The sequence below is a fragment of the Phasianus colchicus genome, chromosome 3 (assembly GCF_987193195.1).
Source record: "Phasianus colchicus chromosome 3, bPhaCol1.hap1.1, whole genome shotgun sequence".
Taxonomy (NCBI): Eukaryota; Metazoa; Chordata; class Aves; order Galliformes; family Phasianidae; genus Phasianus; species Phasianus colchicus.
The window spans coordinates 35,223,788-35,243,488 of record NC_143438.1 but is presented as its reverse complement, the minus strand read 5'-3'; the positions used below and the strand labels follow the sequence as shown (position 1 = coordinate 35,243,488).

The 19,701-nt window shown below is 39.9% G+C and overlaps 1 protein-coding gene across 1 annotated transcript in view; it reads left to right on the top strand.

The window, feature by feature from the left end:
• LOC116226501 (dynein axonemal heavy chain 5-like) overlaps positions 1-18,450 on the top strand; it is a 147,499-nt gene extending 129,049 nt beyond the window's left edge. The window contains exons 74-77 of the mRNA XM_090137272.1: positions 90-222; positions 10,705-10,913; positions 15,897-16,118; positions 17,382-18,450. Coding sequence (XP_089993398.1) covers positions 90-222; positions 10,705-10,913; positions 15,897-16,118; positions 17,382-17,603 — 786 coding nt within the window. The 3' untranslated portion in view covers positions 17,604-18,450. The remainder of the gene's footprint in view (positions 1-89; positions 223-10,704; positions 10,914-15,896; positions 16,119-17,381) is intronic.
• Positions 18,451-19,701: the final 1,251 nt, after the last annotated feature.

The following is a 19,701-nucleotide window of genomic DNA, read 5'->3' as shown; positions in this document are numbered from 1 at the left end:
TGGGATAGTGTTGAAAAAAACAACAATCTTTTGCTTTCAAAAGTTACTGCATGGGAAACAGGAGATTGAATCTCACTATTCCTGTTTAGGTGAAAGCCCAGCTTCAAAAGATGGGAGCGATTCAACCCATGAATATATTTCTCCGTCAAGAAATTGACCGCATGCAGCATGTTATATCAAGTGTTCGAGCCACACTGATTGATCTCAAGTTGGCTATAGATGGTGAGTTGCAATGTTAAGAATGATACTAATTAAGCTGCAATCTTTTTTAATTACTAAAGGCTGTTCGTGCTGTTTTACTAATTAAATATTTTTCCTCTTTTTCTCTCCCTTTCTCCCTTTTTTCCCCCAATTCTCACTTTTTCTTTCTCCACCAACCTCTTTCTCTTTCTCTATCTCTTTGTCATAGTATAGCCTATATAGATTCCTGTTTGCATCTCTAAGGACATTCCACCTCAATTTATTCTGTCTGCACATGCTCCAGTATTGCAGTTCGATGTGTTGTGCAGTATTACTGTGCTTCCATGATTCTCTCTGGGATCTCTACAGAGCTCAGAGGAGTTGAATCGTGTGATCAGGGTGTGTGTCAGAATCATTTATGAAATTAAGCTGAGACATGATGATACTGAAGAAGGTACAGGCAATGCTGTTAAGTAATTGAGAGACAGAGTGGTCAGGCCAAATGACAAAGATTCTAATCTAGGATGGGATTTGTAATTTTCATGAAACTGGTCAAACCAAATGGAATGCCTCTAAATGGAATCTGAAGTGAGTAGGAGTGCCAGTCAAAAGAGAATGACAGGGTTCTGCTTTTGGCCATCAAAGGAGGAGGCAACAGTGCTCTGTCTCTCAGAGACGGGAGAGTTTGGCTGAAAGTCAGCAATGCTGAATGCATTTAATATAACTCTAGTGTGCTGATGACTAGAAGCAGATGGAGAATTTGATCAGGAGTGAGGGAAAAGAAGGAAGGATGATATCACTGTCTGCTTTTTGATTTCACTTCCTATTTTGCTCCTCTGTAAGAGTTGAAATATACAAGAAATATCCTATAATGTTGCTTGAATGCTGCAAGAATTAACAGTAAATCAAAATGATGCTGGATGGGTTCAGTTCCAGTGGTTAAGATCTCACCCAATTCTCCTGTTCTCCAGCAAAGAGGTAGGAAATACCTGAGAGAGAGCAAGCTGTCCCTGCAGGGAGAAGGTCAGAGTGCCTCAAATGAATCCCTTCTGATACAGATGGCAGTACAGCTAATTAGTTTCCATATCCTATAATAACCTATGCAGAGACCAAGCTAGAAGTACCAGTTGTCTTCTATTTCAAAATTGAGCTCAAGATTCCCCTGTATATGTGCATAGAGTCCCTTTTCAAGTAAATTAAAATAATGTTTTCTATCCAAGAAATAGTTAATCTTTCTTTGATCAAGACAGTCTCAAAATGTACAGTATTATGCAGACAGGTGGATGAGTAACATAATTTCTTTGCATTTAGTATTCAGTTGCACAGTGGGCACAGTCCTCTACCAGGTGCTTAATCAAGTTAATGCTGTAACTTTTGTGCAATCCTCTAAAACATAATTTCTCAGGGAAAGGCAAGTTAAATATAGTGAGAAATTGCTCTGAAAACAAAATGGGATGTATAGTTAACAATACCGATTAATGGCTTCTGGCAGATTCATGATGCATCAGGTGCATGCCGTGGTGTGTTAATTAGGGGATGGAAAGAAAATGTAGGCTCTCTGTCTTGCTTCAGCAAAGGGGAAAAACGCTCTCTCTTGTAATAGATCTCCCAAAACTAGTCAACCGGAGCATCAAATCATCTCCTGTGCTCCTCTTTCTCTACACTGATTAGCCTGCTCAAATAAAATGTATGCATTTTGACATCTGCCTTTGTCATGCATCTGGCCCTGGCATCATGAACCTGCTAAGACCCCAGCAGCTGCTTATAGCAGGTCTAAATTTTCAAATAAATATTGTGTTTCAGATTATAGTTTCAGTCTTCATGTACTGTGTGGCTTTGTAAAAGCAGGTCTGACTATTTATTTCTGCAGCTTGGATGTGGATAGACAGACTTTGTCATTATCTTGTTGCTTACTGTGTTTTATTTGGGGAAATACAAACCCCCCTCAGTGAGAGTCTGCATGCAGCTGAACATGAGAGATGCTGAAGGAATTAGTAGAGCCAGCTTTGTTCCTCTGACTGGAGGGCAGATTAACAGCGTTCAGCTTTTGGGAGTGGTGAGGATGCTCAGCATGTGTCCAACATGTTTGTTGGCAACCATGCCCAAGCCTGCATCATCACCAATGAACTTTGTTGCCTGGAGGGCTACTTTTTTTGGATCAGATTGTAATAATTAGATTGGAGCTGCACTTTGTATTCTCAGTTATGTCCCAACCAATAGTTCTGTTTTAATTACTTATTGATTGCCCAGAATTTATTTCACAGTTGGTGTAATACAGAGTTTCACATAAATCAGAAAACAGCAGTGATGATTGTCCTCTCAAGTGACCTAAATTGAGACTGTGCTGCAAATAGGGACAACTGTTTAGAGACAAGGAAAGAGAGCTGTTTTCTCATCTTTTCATCTGGGGAGTAGTGAGACATGGGGATTGAACCAAAACTCCAGATCCTAATGGGATATGAAGAGCAGATCTTAAGCCCCTGGCAGAGTGACAGTATTCTTTGCAGAGCAATATAGAAGCTATAGAGTTGCTTTGTACGTGCCTTGCCTTCTTTTTGTGGAAGGGTATGTACCTCTGGTATGGCACACTAACTCTGTAGCTGTTTACTAAGGACTGGGCACTTTCTGCTACCTCTGCCACTGAAGACAGTGTCCTTAAATAATAAAAGTGAACAGTAATAGCCTAGACAGTTATTCCTAATCCCTGTTGCAGTTTGAGTACAGGCAAATTTCGAGTTAACCTATCTGTGAGATTGGAGTGGAGGGAGGTCTGCATGTACCTCCATGCACTGAAGTAGCACTGGTAAGTGCCTCGATGGCACATATATGTGTCTTCTATCATTGAAGAAAGTGAGGAGAGAGTTTCTCTGAGAGTTATCCTTAGTCCTTCTTGAGTGGGTGAAGATGCCCACCATGTGTCCAACATATTTGCTGGCAACCATGCCCAAGCCTGCATACCACCAATAAACTTTGCTGCCTGGAGAGATACTTTTTTTGATCAGATTGTAATAATTATATTGGAGCTGCACTTTGTACTCTCAATTATGTCCCAAGCAATCATTCTGTTTTTGACTATTGATTGCCCAGGAAGTGGGAAGAGAGATTCTGTGGCAGTTATCTCTAATTCCACTTGAGCGACTTCCAGTGGAGCATGCTAGTAGTAGTATTGGAAGATACTGAATCCTTTGCAGTGGAAATAAAAGCAGTTTTTTAGTATGTTTTATTCACTGCATTTTTACCTGCTCAGTAGTCTGTTTAAAAGCCTGTAGTGTGAAAGAAACAAATGCTTACCTCATTTATTTACAAGTATATCTAGATCTTGCTTTGATCAAAAATCTGCATCCACTTGGCATTTGTTTTCAGTAGTGTATTCAAACTAAACCTTTACAACTGCCTACCTCATGAGAAGTTGAAGCCAGGTACAAAACTTTAGATTTGTTATGCTTCTGTGTCATATGTATGTGTATATATAAATGTCATTTGACCACAGAACTCCCACTATTATTTTTGCAATGCTTGCAGAGTTAGATAGATAAGTTGTTTTCATGTTAACCACTTATCTGAGAACGCAGAAAACCTTCTAAAAGCTTTTACTATTAATATGTAAAGATTTGTTTTCATGACTTGCTGGCCTGGGATTTTTATTCCATTCATTTTACTTGGTACAAAAGACAAGCAGTGTACAAATAGCTATGGGAGTCATAAGCCACAAGGTCAACATAGAAAGGAAAGGAAGTGGAATCAATAGAAGTAGTAACTTCAGAAGTCACCATAGCATCTGCCATGTAGATGTTCTATCAGCCTTAAGCAAACTATCCACTGCAACTACTCTATGGCACTCACCATGTTACAAAGCTAGCTTAAATTAATGCATGTAATGCATACAATGCATTGCCTACACACCCAGGCTTGATTTGCTTGATTTGATCTCAATCATTAATTTACTACCTTATTAAAAATGATTTAATTACCTGCTTGTAGCTCCTCACTGTCCTTATACTTTGTTGATAGTCAGTGTGTTTGCCTTAGGTATTTCCTTAATGTCATTAATATGAGAATATGTTGAAACACCAAAGACTTCATGTGGACATAAGGTAACATAGTCCTGCATATATAGTAGGAATCTCTTAGAGTTCCTAGATTCCATACACAAACTCTTGTTAAGCCCCTGGAAGAATGAGGTAGATTCACTATTTTTAAAACTCAGAATACTGTGATCTTGGTAGTAGAGTTTTTATCATGATGCTGCAAGTAATTGTAAGGTTCCTTGTACCTTACAATGGGAATGTAACTGAACTCCAAAAGAACTAGGCAATAATCTATTCTGCTCTATACGGTGAAAAACAGAAGCTTGGGAAACAAGTCTTGCTGTAGTGCACAGGAAAGGCAGCCTCCAATGAATGGAGTTTCTTCTTCCCATTGGCTGCAAAGACGAGAAGAGATTAAAATGGGTAGATTCCATTTAGATTAACAATGGTTTAAAACTGCTAAGATATAGAATTTTAGTTCGTCTTGTTGACCTTAGTCATAGACTTTTGGACTGAAAGATCTCGGGCTCTTACCTTACTGATCCTTACAGTGTGTGTGTAAGGCTTATTGGGATCTGTATGATCCACTTTTGAATGAGGATTTTATCTGAAGATAAGAGCATTCAGTGAAGATATTCATGGAATAGAATACTGGGAAATTCATTGGAGGAATGGGAGGGATGAGTCTATTTTGTCCTAAGTTGTTGTTACTTTTGGCTCAGCATCTCAGCATAAATAATGGATGACCATTATTTAGTTCTCATGCACAGTGCCTCCTGCTGTCTTTTGCAAAGTGTGGCATATTATTTCTAGACCTCTCAATAACTGTAATGTATGCTTGCTGGACAAGAAAACTGTTTAGAAACACATTCAAGAGAAAATGTAGATAACAGTTTCCCTGCCTGTTCTATTACTCTAGCTTACGGTAATGATTTGTATTGCTTTTTAGGATGTGCATATGTTCAATTAATTGATTTAAAATATTTATTTTCAGTCTTTTAGTGGATGTAAGCAAGTGATATTGGAGTAAGTTTTCAGAACAGTTTGCAAGGCTAGGCTGTACAAGGCTACTTTGAAATTCTCTTCCTACTGACTGAAGGAATTTGATAATGCAGAAAATTGTGTTTTTTTCTATATATATAGAGAGAGAGAGAACAAAAAAAGGAAAAAAAAGAGCGTGCAACTTAAGTTTCTTATTTCATCTTTCCTGAGTTGAAGAATTAAATCAGAGGATTCTCTACCAGAAAAGGAAAGTATGAAACAAAGAGAAAGCAGAACAAGACAAAGGTTGGGTGTGGCTGGAGAGAATAATAGTCTAAAAGTCAAAAATGGAGAGTGTGTTATACACTGCAGGGCTTGCCTGCCTGATTTACTCTTCCTATTCTGGGGACCACAAGCAAAAGGAAGTGCTGAATTGTCGAGTGGCTCAGGACAAAAGCAGCAGAGTGTAGTTAAATGAGCTTTGAGAGCTTCCTGGGAAGCATCTCCAAATGCTGAAGTTCCCAAGTGCTGCAAGAAGAAGAAACAGGGAAATAGGAAAGATTGTCTGAAGCAGAGAAATTGATTTCTTTCAGCATAGCGGTAGTGATCAGTCTGCTCATAGGAATGTACTACAACTTGGAAAGAAAAGATCAGATTTTAGGTATGGGAAAAAATATATAACAGCTTTTTTTTTTTTTTTTTTTTTTTTTTTTTTTTTTAATCTGTGTATGTAGTAGAATGATAGATAATGCATTCTTTGGGGAAAGCACCAGCAAGTTAGCTGATGCCATAAGGCAGAAATAGAAGAAGGCTTATAACATTATGAGCAAATTGGGATTTTCTCCTCAACACATTCAACAGAGGGAGTTGCAGCTTGGTGACAGAGACAAGGAGTGAGTGTCTGGTCCATCCAGAATGATCTGACATTAACAAACCCAGTGGCTTGGGACATAGGCTTCAGTGGGGATTAAAGGCTGAAAAGACCAACTTGTTGTAGTTGTTACAGTGATAGCCAAGAACAGATTGATGCTCTCACTGAGCTCTCTCCTCTGTGTACTGTTAAGACTGGCTGTAGAGGACAGTGCTCTGCCCAGATTCATTGTCTAGGAAGTATTGTTCTCGAGGGATGGTCTGCAACCCTATTATAATTGTGACAGCCACTGGCAAATTGTACTTGATGGAGAAGCTAACTCCTTCTCATCTCATTTATATCACGCATAATTATTCTAGTTTTCTTGATTCACATCCTGTGCCTGTGGAAAGAATCGGTCTGTGAACTGAGGGTTATTTTGGTTCATACTGGAGTTTAAGATCTTTCATTTCTAACTTTATCCGGTCATTTGTATGGGAAAATCATAGTTTCTAATCCAGATAGAGATTTTCCTAAATGTAAAATTGAAAATGTAGATCCAAACTTTACAAATCCCACCATTTTCAGATAGGTGTGGTAGTGGAAAGGACCAACTATGTGAAATAATACAATTCCTGATATAGTCCACAGACAGCATTACATCCATTGAATGAGTCACTCTAAATACAGATCAGTTTAAAAGAACAGACTACTTAATTAACAATAAAACTAGTAATACTCAGAACTGAGTAGATTGATTGAACTCATTTGCTATATAGCAATTGGTTAAATTTAGATGTGATTTGAAAGCAAGACTTAATAAATTTAGGGCAATGAAGATAGGGCATTCTAATTCCAAAGCTGTAAGTACTCTGTGGACAGTATAGTTACATTAAGTATTGTTTTGGAGTATCAAAATGCCCTAACATCTTTAACTGACCTGACCTTCCATCAGCCATTTCAGATGAGATTTATTCCATTCAAGAGAGGGAATACCGTAAAGTAAAACCAAAAATAATTCGGTTACTAACAGTTGGCTTGATTCATAATACTTTCCAGCCTGTCACATTAAGTTCATAGGACATTCAGTCTCTTCATAGGGTAACCAGGGCTTTGATCTTCTGAGAAGTTAAATGTGAGAAGCATGTGGTGTTGCACTACTTACTCAGTTTATCAAATACAGTTTTCCAAATGCATTTATCACCCTTCTCCAAAAAGATACTGTTATTTTTCTCATCAATTTCAATTCTGACAATTACTTTATTTCTTACATTTTTATTTTTATCAGAGTATTATAGCTGCAGGAATGCATCCCGACACCCACAGATGTCATTCAGTGTGCTGTAGTGCTGAAATTCAAGCACTGTATGCCTACTGCCAGGGCTGACACCCACTCACTAGGAATATTTATGCAACTATATGACCGAGGCCAGGGCTGTGAACATACCTCATCCTCAAGAACTCTTTGGCCTAACGCTCTCAGCAGCTGCTCTGAGTCATAACGGGCAGCCATCCTGAGAGGTTGCACCACACTTTGAGGCAGACTGGTTTTATGTACATACTTGAAAAGCTGCAGTCTGCCTGCAAGAATCACAAAATGTCAGGTATCGGAAGGGATCTCAACAGATCATCTAGTCCAATCCCCCTGCCAGAGCAGAAACACCTAGGTTAGGTGTTTACATTTATTGGTTTTTGTTTTTTTTTTCTTTTGAGATCAGTTCAACAAAATATACATTCAACATTATATCTAAACAGTTTCCTTTTCAGAAGCTCTCAGTAATATTTAGAATGCATTCAAAACTGTAGAACTCTCAATATAGAAATTCTGTACAACTGTATTTTTAAAGGAAATTAAAGAACCAAGCAACAGTTAGCAGAGGTAATACCACTGGAACAAGACTGCAGATGATCATTCTTAGAAATCTTCCTGTTACTGGGTTAGCAACTATTGTGCTCATCTGTATTGAATCACATCTGTATTGAATCACATCTGATGTGATTCAACGGAGAAGCATATGGCTTCCTGAACCACGTGTCATCTAACCTATATTGAATAAACATTCCTCAAGTCTCTTCATAGAATCAAAGACTACTTTGAATTAGAAGGGACCTTAATGATCAAGTTATTCCAAACCTCCCTATCATGTGCAGAGTTGCCATCCAGTAGACCAGGCTGCCCAGAGCCCCATCCAGCCTGTCCTTGAATGCCTCCAGTGATGGAGAATTCACAGCTCTTCTGGGCAACCTGTTACGCTGTCTCACAAACCTCTGAATGAAAAATTTCCTCCTGATATCTAATCTACATCTCACTTCTTTTAGTTAAAAACCATTCCCTCTTGTCCTATCTACCCTATCTGCCCACAAAAAATGTCAGTCTCCTTGCTGATTACAAACTTCCTTCAAGAACTGGAAGGCCACAATGAAGTCTCCCCAGAGCCTTCTCTTCTACAGACAGGCTCCCTCAGTGTTTCTTTGTAGTAGACATGCACCAGCCTTCTGACCATCTCTGTGACCCTTCTCTGGACCTACTCCAACCACAGTGCATCTTGTACTGGGGGCCCCAGGCCTGGATGCAGTACTCCAGATGGAACTTTGCAGGAGCAGAGTAGAGTGAAACGATCATTTCCCTCTCCCTGCTGGCCACACCTCTTTTGACGCAGCCCATAGTTGGCCTTCCAGGATGCAAGTGCATGCTGCTGGCTCATATCCAGCTTTTCATCCACCAGGAACTCGAAATCCTTCTTCACAGGGCTGCTTTCAGTCAGTTTTTCTTGCAGTCTCTATTCAAGTTTGGAATTGCCCTGATCCAAGTGCAACACCGGGTGCTTGGCCTTCTTGAACCATGTTCTATTTGAATCATAGAGTGGCTTACCTACAACTGGGAAGAAAATGTGGCTCTCTCATAACCCCTCTTTTGGGAGAAAGTTGGCTCTATTTGCCTGAAAAGAAGGAAGAACCAAAGGTGAAAGAGTTATTTCTCAGTTCAGATGGCAATGATTCTGAGGAGAAGGGAACTCTGTTCACTTATTTTCTGCTCTCACTAAGGTTACTCTGAAATTGAAGCCAACATGTTTTGCATGATTTGTTTTTCACTTTTTCTGCCTCCAGAGGGCTAATCAAGTGTACAATCTAATACTACATTTTTGTAGGCAAAGGAGAGATGACACAGAGTGACTTCTTCCTTAAATGCTTGTGCTTAGCATTCTGTTAGAGATGGTTTATACCAAATGAGGATGTTTACAAACTGTGTTATAAAAGACTTTTTACATATCCCAGAACACAGATGTAAACCTGACTATGGAGCCATTACAGAGAATGCAGAATAGCTGGTTGCTATAGTCTGTACTGCTGCAGCACTTTTTAATATTTGGGGTTTTGTAAAAGGCATTTTCTCATGGCATTTGCTGTATAGAAAGAGATGCATGTAAATAAAAGCAAGTCACTTGTGGCAGTAAGGGACATAGTTTTGTGATGGGATTCGGTATGTCAGGTAGATGGTTGGACTCAGTGATCTTGAAGGCCTTTTCCAACCTAAATGATTCTATGATTATCTGCTAGAAAAAAATGAAGCCTATTTGCCATATAGTTACAAAGCAACAGATTTGCACACGATTATACAGGAGTTTAGACTGCATTCATCTAAATTAAAAGCTGATATTTGGTTTCTGGATATTCTCCTCTTTCTCTTCAACTGGGAACCTGCCACGAAAGCAAGGTATTTGGAATGCCTGCTTAATACAGGCCTCATTTCCATACAGATATGTTGGTATGGGCAAGTGCAGCTCATCTTTACAGTCACCAAATAACCCTTCTGGCAGTAACAACAGTTATGTACGTGATGATGTAGTGAACACTTGATATTAGAGAAACATATAATCAGAATGGAGGCTATCAGATTAGTTTCTTAGAAGATATTCTATCCTGTCCTATCCTATCCTACCCTGTCCTGTCCTATCCCACATATGAGCCATGTGCTTGCTGTCAGTACTGCTGGGAATAGACCGGTAAGATGTAAGAACTTCTGGCACATGGAATGGCAAGTGTCATATAATAATCACATATTTGCCAATATTTTAATGGAGACAACAGTATTATGCATGGATAATACGAGCATATAGTGCCGAAATAAATATAAAAACAAATAAATCTTGCCTCTAGCTTTATTCTACATTCTCTTTTCCTACTGGCAATCTTGATAATGGAAGTGTACAAAGTTATCATTAATAGCAGTGCATTTCATGAATATAATAACTGTCAGTACATGCTGAGGATATAGATGAGTTATACTGTATATCTCTATCATTGATCATGTATTTGGGAGCTATTAAAATATATTAAAAAGTATTAAATAATTAATCACATTCCAAAGGCAATGTCAATATAATGAATATAAATATTGTATGTGAAGGAGAAGGAGTTGTTTAAAAAAATCCTTACTTCTGATCAAAATAACAGAAGAAATATCTTTTATCTTGTCACATTTCCTTTGAATCGAGTCTTATAAATTTGTGCAAATTAACTACACACTGATAAGACTGGTGCAACAGGTGTGCAATTAAGGGACAACAAAAGAGGGTTTATTAGACTCAGGATGTCATTTGAAAATTTTAATTGCCTTTGTGAGCCAGAGAAAAGTTCATTCTGAATGTTTTACTTATCTTCCAGGAACCATAATTATGTCAGAAGAACTGCAAGATGCATTGGATAGTATGTATGATGCCAGAATTCCCAAATTATGGTTTCGGATTTCCTGGGAGTCTACAACTTTAGGATTTTGGTTTACTGAGCTTCTTGAAAGAAACCAGCAGTTCAGCACTTGGCTCCTGGATGGCCGACCAAATCAGTTCTGGATGACAGGGTTCTTTAATCCACAGGTAGGTCAGCCGGATTGACACAGCTCACATGTAATAGATTACACAGTGAAAGAACTTCAAGCTAACTCCATCATGACCATCCTAAGTATAATCTAAATACATTTTTAGCTTAAATATAACATAAATTAAGTCCAAAATCTAATGAATTTTTTGCTTGACAAAAAATGACACCATGAAATAATGGAATGCCCCATCCCTGCTCAAGGCCAGATTGGATGGGCCCTGGGCAGCTGAGCTGGTGGGGGGCAGCCCTGCCCATGGCACGGGGTGGGGCTGGGAGGGCTTTGAGATCCCTTCCAACCCAAACTGTTCTGTGGTTCAATGATCTTCTGATTGTTTTGATTGTAGGATAGAAATGGCATTTTTTCTCCCATTTCCACATTTCCTGTTTTTATCCTCTCCTCTGCTACAGTAATCTGTTTTTCATTCATTGTGTGAAAACCCCTTAAAGGACAAAACAAAATATGGTTGAAAACTTTGACGTAGGGTAAAGGGATCTGGATTTCACTCTCAATCCTTGTAAATCAGTTCCTTGAAATGGAAGGCTTGTTATTTATACCACCCCAGTATGCCAGTCTTGATTTGGAGAGACCTATAAAACATACAGCCCCTACCCTGCACCCCAAAATAAAACATTGATACAGAGTGAAAAACAAACAAACAAAAAACAAAAGAAAAAAAAAGGGAACAGCTGAGAGCAGAGTTAAAAGAGGTGAAGCGCACATAGTTTGGTGATGTGCAGATCCCCTGCACAGATAACCACATTCATTAAAGCTTTTTGTGATTCACAGATGTTTATGGGAACTGTGAATTGTGGAAGTGAGTCATTGAGAGAGCATCCAGCCAACAGGTTGCTGTGGAGCCTTAGTAAAGAGCTATTTTAAAGATGTATTTTAATCTCAGTACTTGTTGGCAATGCAAAAGCTAGCTGAAACAGCTGCCTCGAAGAGGGAAAGCAACAGTGGCAAATATTCTTTAGTGCTACTGCTGGGAAATGCTCATATATCATCTAGCCTGTCTGTCAGCTGTCTGCCCATACAACTTTAAAGCACAGAAGCATGCTTATAAAATCCCTGAGTAAAGGGTTCCCAAGCAAAAGTATGAAAGAGAGTAGAAGTGCTTTTAATGAAACAATTATGCTTCTGTACTTGATTCGTTAAGAACACTAAAATATTCCTAAGTAACCATTGCAATGATCAGGTTGGATGAAATCCTGATGGCTTTGGCTTTTGTTACTACTTTCTTTTGCTCTACAGATTAGGAAGAACTGACACAGATTCTATATTGACTGTTTTAGCTGGTGTTGTTTTTGCTGTCTGGGGTTGTGTCAGTCCTGAAATTTGGCCAGCCCAGTTGTGGCATTCTGTATTTCCTTCAGATCCATGTGTCTGGATTCCTCAAAAAAGCTGCCAAGTAATCAGAGTAAAATGTCCCCAGACAAGTCACGATTTAATACAGCACAGTAAGTGAGAAAGCCTCTAGAAATTCTAAAATTAAACACTTCATGACACATCATTCCAGAACTCCCTAAATGCATACTGTGCATTGAAATAAAAGTCCAGAAGAAGATGTGTTTACCTGACTTAAACAACCATTGGTGCTGACAATCACAGCTTTCATAATCAGATGGTTATTTCTGTAGTCTCTATTTTCTGTAACCCAGGCTATGGGAACATTCTACAAGAAATCTGTCTGAACGAAGACACATTTTCTATTTAGCTAAATATTATTTTTGTTAATAACGTTGCTGTTCTTAAAACCATTATTTCACATGTTAAGAAAATTGATTTCCATCTTCTCAAGCAAACTGAGGTGATGAAGTGCTGGTTCTAATGATTTAATGGCTTGTTTGTAGCTGAGAAACTCAGAAAAAAATCCTTTCATTTGGGAGAGGAAATGCAGCTCCTAAATAATTTGTAATTTGCCTACTTGCATAGATCTCACTGCTCACTTTATAGTCAATGGGTAAATGCCATGGGTAACAGAAGACAATAAAGTAGATTTATAGCACTGGGAGAATGAAACACGCTGGCAATAAGGGAAAAAAAATAGGACCAGACTTTTCTTTCCTTGGACTGGTTATATACTGGGATCAATTCAGTGGTTGCACAGAAGTTAATTTTTATTTATGGTGATACAAATGAGGGCAGGCTGAGGCTTCTGTGTGAAAGAAAAACTGATTCCCTTTGTAATTCTGCATTGGGCTAAGACAATCACCAAAAAAACGTGCCTCCTGAATGTAGTCCTCAAACCCACAGTGCTACGCATCTGCCATTTCTACCTTCCCATTGCCTTATTGTGCTGGATTGCTTCCTTGTTTGCATTGCTGTATCCAGCTGCTGTCACTTGTCCTATATGGATTTTAAACCCTATGAGGCAGAACTGTCTTTTTGGTTGCAGAGTGCTCAGCATAATGAACCCCCAGCCTATTTCTGAGAGCCTGAGATGCCAAAGTAATGTGAATACTAATAGGAAGATGAAGTGCAATGGCTCCATTGCTCAGAGCCTGCTTGATTCCATAGTAACCCTGCAATATTTTGCTCTCTGTAGGAAATACAAAATAAGTGACAAACAAGGAACTCCACAAGCAAGGTGAAAGAGATTATGTGATCTTGAAAACAATAGACATTGGTTTCTTTACTTCTTGTCACAGCTTCCATGGATGCCTGATTCTGGAAGGTTCAGAGTTAGTATGCATGGGTTGTTAGAAGGCAAAGGATCCAATGTTTAGCAGTCTTCAGTGAGTAGGCCAGGGAGATGTTTGGGAAAAGGCAGGTGCGGGAAAGAAGAAATCATTTTCTGCAGTTTAAAATTTTTTTTCACCTCCTGACTCAGAAACGAAACAACAACAAACAAAAAGCCCACCCAACCAAAAGCAAAACAAAAAGCAACCCTTCAAAAATCAAAAACAAAACCAGAACAACAAGAAAAAGCAACTAACCAAACAGGACAATGATACTAGAAATTAAAAGAGGTTTCAATACTAGAAATCAAAACTGGGGCTCCTTGTCTCAGCTGCAGGCTTTAACACCATCTGGGATTCACTCTAATGGGAATATAAATGTTTCAAGTCCCACTGCAGAGAACATATAGGTTCAGCCATCTCTGCAAGAAGAGTCTGCTAACTAAATCTTATCCCTGAAGACAACGTACAGATCTGAGCTTACTTTTATATCTGTATTTCCACAGAGCCTTTGAACTGATTCCCTTAGAGCAGTCACTGTTCTGTCCTGTCTTCTTCCTGCTCTTCTCCCTTTCATATTTGAGTAGATTTGGGTCTGGTGACCCAGTGGGGCCTTCTGGCAGTGAATGCTGTGTGCTTTAAACTAACAGTACTATCATGCTTCCCCAAATTTAAATTCCACAAATTAACTACAAGGATTCTGCTTTCATTTAATGGCCATTTTGATAGAAGAACTTGGCCTTTAATCCTGTCTCCCTTAGCGGTGTGCAAGAGTTCTCAACTACTTCAAATGCAATTACAATTATCTTTGCTATCACAAAAGCTCTTTGCAATACTTGTCCTGGGGTTCCTGAAATGGCATTAATGAGAAGCCACCAATGTCACTTAACTGAAACATTCGAGTTCATGAATGTCATCTCATAATGGAAAGGGTGCTTTGTTGCTGGGAGGTGCTAAGGCCTGCAGCAGAAGCACCAGGCTCAGCTGTTGGATGCTAGCCCTACACCAAGACCATGATGCTGCTGTTGCTGCATGTAGCTTCTTTTCCTTTCCTTCAGCCTCCACTATGATTGGATGAATAAAAGTAAACTAAAAATTTTAATAAATTCCCTCATTATTATTGATTTCTTAGAATCACAGAATTGCTCAGGTTGGAAAAGATTCTAAAGATCATCAAGTCCAACTGCAACCTAACCGTACTACCCTAACTCTAACAACCGTCTGCTAAATCATATCCCTGAGCACCAGATCCAAGCAGTTTTTAGTCCAGGGATGGTGACTCAACCACCTCCCTGGGGATCCTATTCCAGTGCTTACCAACCCTTTCTGTAAAGAAGTTTTTCCTGATATCCAACCTGAACTTCCCTTGATGCAACTTAAGGCCATTTCCTCTCATCCTGTCACCTGTCACCAGTGAAAAGAGATCAGCCCCACTCTTACTGTAAGCACTTTACCAGCTTTTCCCCCCAATAAATCCCTCTTGTTCCTTTATAACAGAGAATGAGTTTCTTAAAATCACAGAATGGTTTGGGTTGGAAAGGATCTTTAAGATCACACAATTCAATCCCTCTGCTATAGGTAGGACACCTCCCACTAGACCAGGTTGCTCAAAATCTCATCCAGCCTGGCCTTCAATGTTTTCAGGGAGGGGGCATTCACTGCGCTGGGCAACCAGTTCCAGTGTCTATTGCTGAAATGCTGAGTGTTCATCTTGCTGGTGTCTGCAGCAATATGCTGTGTAAGTGCATTGAAGCTTTGCACTGAGCAGCAGCTATGTTTTGCCCTGTTGACAGGGGCATTTCAGTAGTTAATTACATGATCCCAGTTTGTACTTGCTTCGTGGTCTGTAAAATGCAGTGGGAATTGTTGACTGAAAAGCATTTTTACAGTGTTCCTACAACGAAAGGTAATATAGCGCATGAAAACATGGTATTATTGGTGCCTCAGCAATTACTTGCATTTAAAATCTTACAAATCACATTTATTTGCTAGCTGTGTAAACCCTTCTCCATTTGTCTTGTGAAGTAGGTGAGTAAGGTGAGATTAGTTAGACCTGTACATTAAATAGGCCACTTTGGTGACTTATTTGCCAGCACAAGCATAGCAAGTGTATATGAACGCCTGACACTGGGACAGTGTAGGAAAGCACCGGAGTTACACTACTGAAATTAGTTTTATATGTAGGTGAGATTCTGTGGGTTGAGGTTTATACTGCTTGTGCCACTATTGTACAGGAAAACAGTTGGCAATGGGTGCATTCAAGCTTCTTCAAAAGCCTGTGTCATATTTGCTGTCCTCAGGGATTCCTCACTGCCATGAGGCAGGAGACAACACGCTCAAATTTGGCAAAAGGATGGGCACTCGACAGTGTTGTTTTGCACAATGAGGTGACCAAGATGATGAAAGAAGATGTGGCTGGCCCGCCTCCCGCTGACATTGGTGGGGTCTATATATATGGCCTTATCCTGGAAGGGGCTGGTTGGGACCGCAGGAACAGCAAGCTGGTCGAGTCAGCACCAAAGGTAAAGACTGATGGGGCATCACTAACTGGAGTGTAAATGGTGTGTTCAGAGAAAACCAGAAAGTATTCCGAGTGCTTGCAGCATATGTTTCACAGCTGGTTGTAAGAGAGTAAAATAATAGCAGGACTGGGAAAAGGACAGGGTGTTTACCCACCACAACAGACCAAAAAGCCTCTGTCAGAAGATGAGTTTGGGAGGCACTGCACTAGAGTAGACCAGGCGCTGAACTGCATCTGAATGAGTGCAACCCATGAATCCTTCGGACTGAGAGAGTGGGTCCTGTTACTGTTCTCAGAATCCAGGCCTGCTCTGATCACAGTGTTTAAGTGACTAGAAGCCCCTGGCACTGCTTTTGAATTATTGGTATTAGTTCTGGGCTTCTGCTCAGTTATCCATGTATGAATTTACATTTTGCTGAGGCAACTGAGCACATTTAAAGCCTAGTTAAGGAGTAGTGATTGCATGCTCTGGTCAGTGTACAGGGAAAGCTGCCACTGTGTGTGCTGGTAAACTTTTGTTCTGTCCTGGAAGTGGAGCTGAGGCCATTGTGCTCTGTAGGTAAAACACTTCTGTACCTGGCTGAGGGCAGTGTTTTCCAAACCAGATCTTGCCAGTGGCAGCTTATGGTACTCATTTCCTGCTTTATGAAAAGACATCCTTCAAGTATGGAGTTTACCCAGATACTCTGGCATCATCAGCAAGAGCTGTCGGTTTGAGACCTTTATCTGTGCTAATGAGTACTGTGTCTTGCTAGAAAACCAGAGGGATCTCTTTTGAATATAACCCAGGAGGCACCCTGGGCCTTTAGAATGCCACTGCCAACAGCACAGGTGTAACAGGGAGGCTTAATGAATGCAGCTGGGCCTCTGCAGCTCCAACCTTGCCATTCAAGGAACAGGAGGTGGGGAAAGAATGGGGAACACCTGCTAGAGATGAAAAGGATGGGGAAAAAAAGCAATGGTCTCACGCCCTCCTAAAACCATACTGCCACTTTTTCATCCTTTGCCATGTTGCAGCTTTGCTGGTTTCTCTTACTTTCTGTTCCTTCCAATGTTCCTTAAGTCCACTCTCTCTGAGCTGCCAGTGGCTTAAAGACAGGTTGGGGTCAGTGTAGTAATGAGCACAGGGGTTGGATTCTTCTGTGTGCTTCTGCTGAGGGGCTGCTGTTTTTGCTGCAGTCCAACGAGTCCAATGCCAGCATGCTGAAGTTTGGACACCCTATCCTGCTAATACTGAACCCAGTGTCTCTTTTAACATTTTCAGGTGCTGTTCACAAGTCTTCCTGTAGTCCATGTGTATGCTGTCAGCATGACAGCACTACAAGACCCAAAGAAGCAACAAGGCAATGTGTACTACTCCTGTCCTGTCTACAAAAAGCCTCGGAGGACAGATCTGACGTACATTTTTTCTTTGTACCTGAAAACAGCACAAAATCCTGATCACTGGACTTTACGGGGGGTGGCACTGCTCTGCAGTTCAAAATGAGGACCAACAAATTGCTCTAAAAAAAAAAAGACACCTAGGAAATAAGTTTGCAGCCAGTAGGAATTCCATTGTTATTTTCAGAGTGGTGTGGGAATTAGCAAGTAAGGTACAGAGATCGTGTTAAGCATACATAGATCAGTTTACTCTCTTCACAGTGAATACACCTAAATGTATTTAACCTGGGAACATGAGAGGGAAACAGGTACAGCAGCTGTTGGTGGAGGAGGAATACATTCAATTAGTTTGCTCATACAGGAAATGCTAGGGAAAACATGCTTATGATTGTGATAACTGCTCTAACATTTATGGTGGTTCTTTTGTAGATGCTGTCTTTTCTTCCTAGTATAAGTCTTATTCACAGTACATTATGATTCTTTTTAAAATCAACTTTGTAGTTAAAAACTTACCATGCATAGCATTATTAAAGCAGTAATGACAAGTGAGTTAAACTCATAATAAAACTTCATCCTTTTCTGCACATATGTGAATGCACTTGATTTTTGCATTTGTAAACTTGCTGAGTGGTTTTACAGATGGATGCTGCTATTTCCTTGAATAGTCTCTTGTATATGGAAATGGTAATAGAAGTGAGTTTATCTTTGCACAAATTACTGCTTTTGCATGCTAGCTCATTGCCAAACCTATGTCCCATTAGAAAGAAGATGTGCACACACCAAATTCTTAGTGAGAAGAAGTTCTGAAACCATTTTTAGAGTAAACATGCCTAAACATCACTTTGGCCCAACTAATATTTGCTACATTGGTGTTACTGCCTTGAGTCCTGCAGCCTCAAACCTCTCAACTGCATTTTATGCTGTATTTTGCATTAGTCTAGGTTAAAAAGAAAAAAAAAAGAAGAAAAAGAAATAATATATATATTTTTAAAAGGTAGAGGATACAGAAGCCATCTCTGGGAGTAGATTCACCTAAAAAGATTGGTGTTATTTTGTGTATTGTCACCTCTGCAGTTTACCCTATGATTGAAGGGTGATTGCTGCTTCTCTTAATAGACAGCTATTGGCCAAAAAATGTGTTTTGCTTTTTTTCACTAGCACAAATTCAAAGCAAAATAAATTGCTGTTGGATGTTCTGAAAGAAACAGTGAGTGCTTCATTACTCACTTTTTTTTTCTCCTTGTAAGCACTTGCAATTTTCTTGTTCTTTTCAGCCACCATCTAAGAAGGTAGTTCACCTTTCCCCACACTCAGTTTCAATCTACTATTAGCAGGCACAGAGTTCTGTCCATGAGGAAGTTCAATATTCGCAGTCCTACCCACTATTAAGCAGAAAGGGCCAAGTTTCTTCTTGGAAAACCGAGCAGCTGGAGCAGGATTCCTTTAGAACTTACTTCACATGGGGTGGAGGTGGGATGGTTTTACCCAGTGACACCACCTGTTCCAAATATCTGCTCCATGCCTCCTGCAGCACAGCTGTGTGTCAGCGTGTCAGCTGACTCCACTGAGAATTCTGCTTACGAGAAAGGTGAAGAACTGGGCCTCAAGATTTTTGCCTTGCAAATCACGAAGAAGGTAAGAGAGACTTCCAATGGGGAAGCCTGTGCTGTGGTATAGAAAATGAGGACTTAATGCGTAGGGTTCTTCCCACTTCCTGTCTCCTTGAGGGGCTATGGTGTTACTTTTAACCTCTTGGTGCATGCAAAATTCATGCCAGTGACACTGATAAAGCTTAAAATGAAGAGCTTACGTTGAGTTACACCTGAAGTACTCGCTACTTGTTATGAAAACAGTAAATCCTTTGAACACCTGAAATTAGAACTGCTCATTAAAAATATGCATGCAGCTGAGCTTATATGTTGTGCTCCATGGAGACGGCGTCGCTTGCTTTCTTTGTCAAGTAGATTAAAAAATTAAACTCTGTGTAAAGAAAATCTATAGGAGCATGGTTCTAGCACTCTGTCCTGAAGCAGAGGAAAAAAAAAAAAAAAGTGACAGCTTCTTTGGTCCTTTCATTTCAGCAACTAATGCCTATTTTGTCAATTCAGGAAGACCTCAAATCTCACAGAGCAGAAGGCAGGTGATACCACTGCGGAACCAATGGTACAGGGTTCCACTACAGGCAGTGACAGTTCTGTACCCAA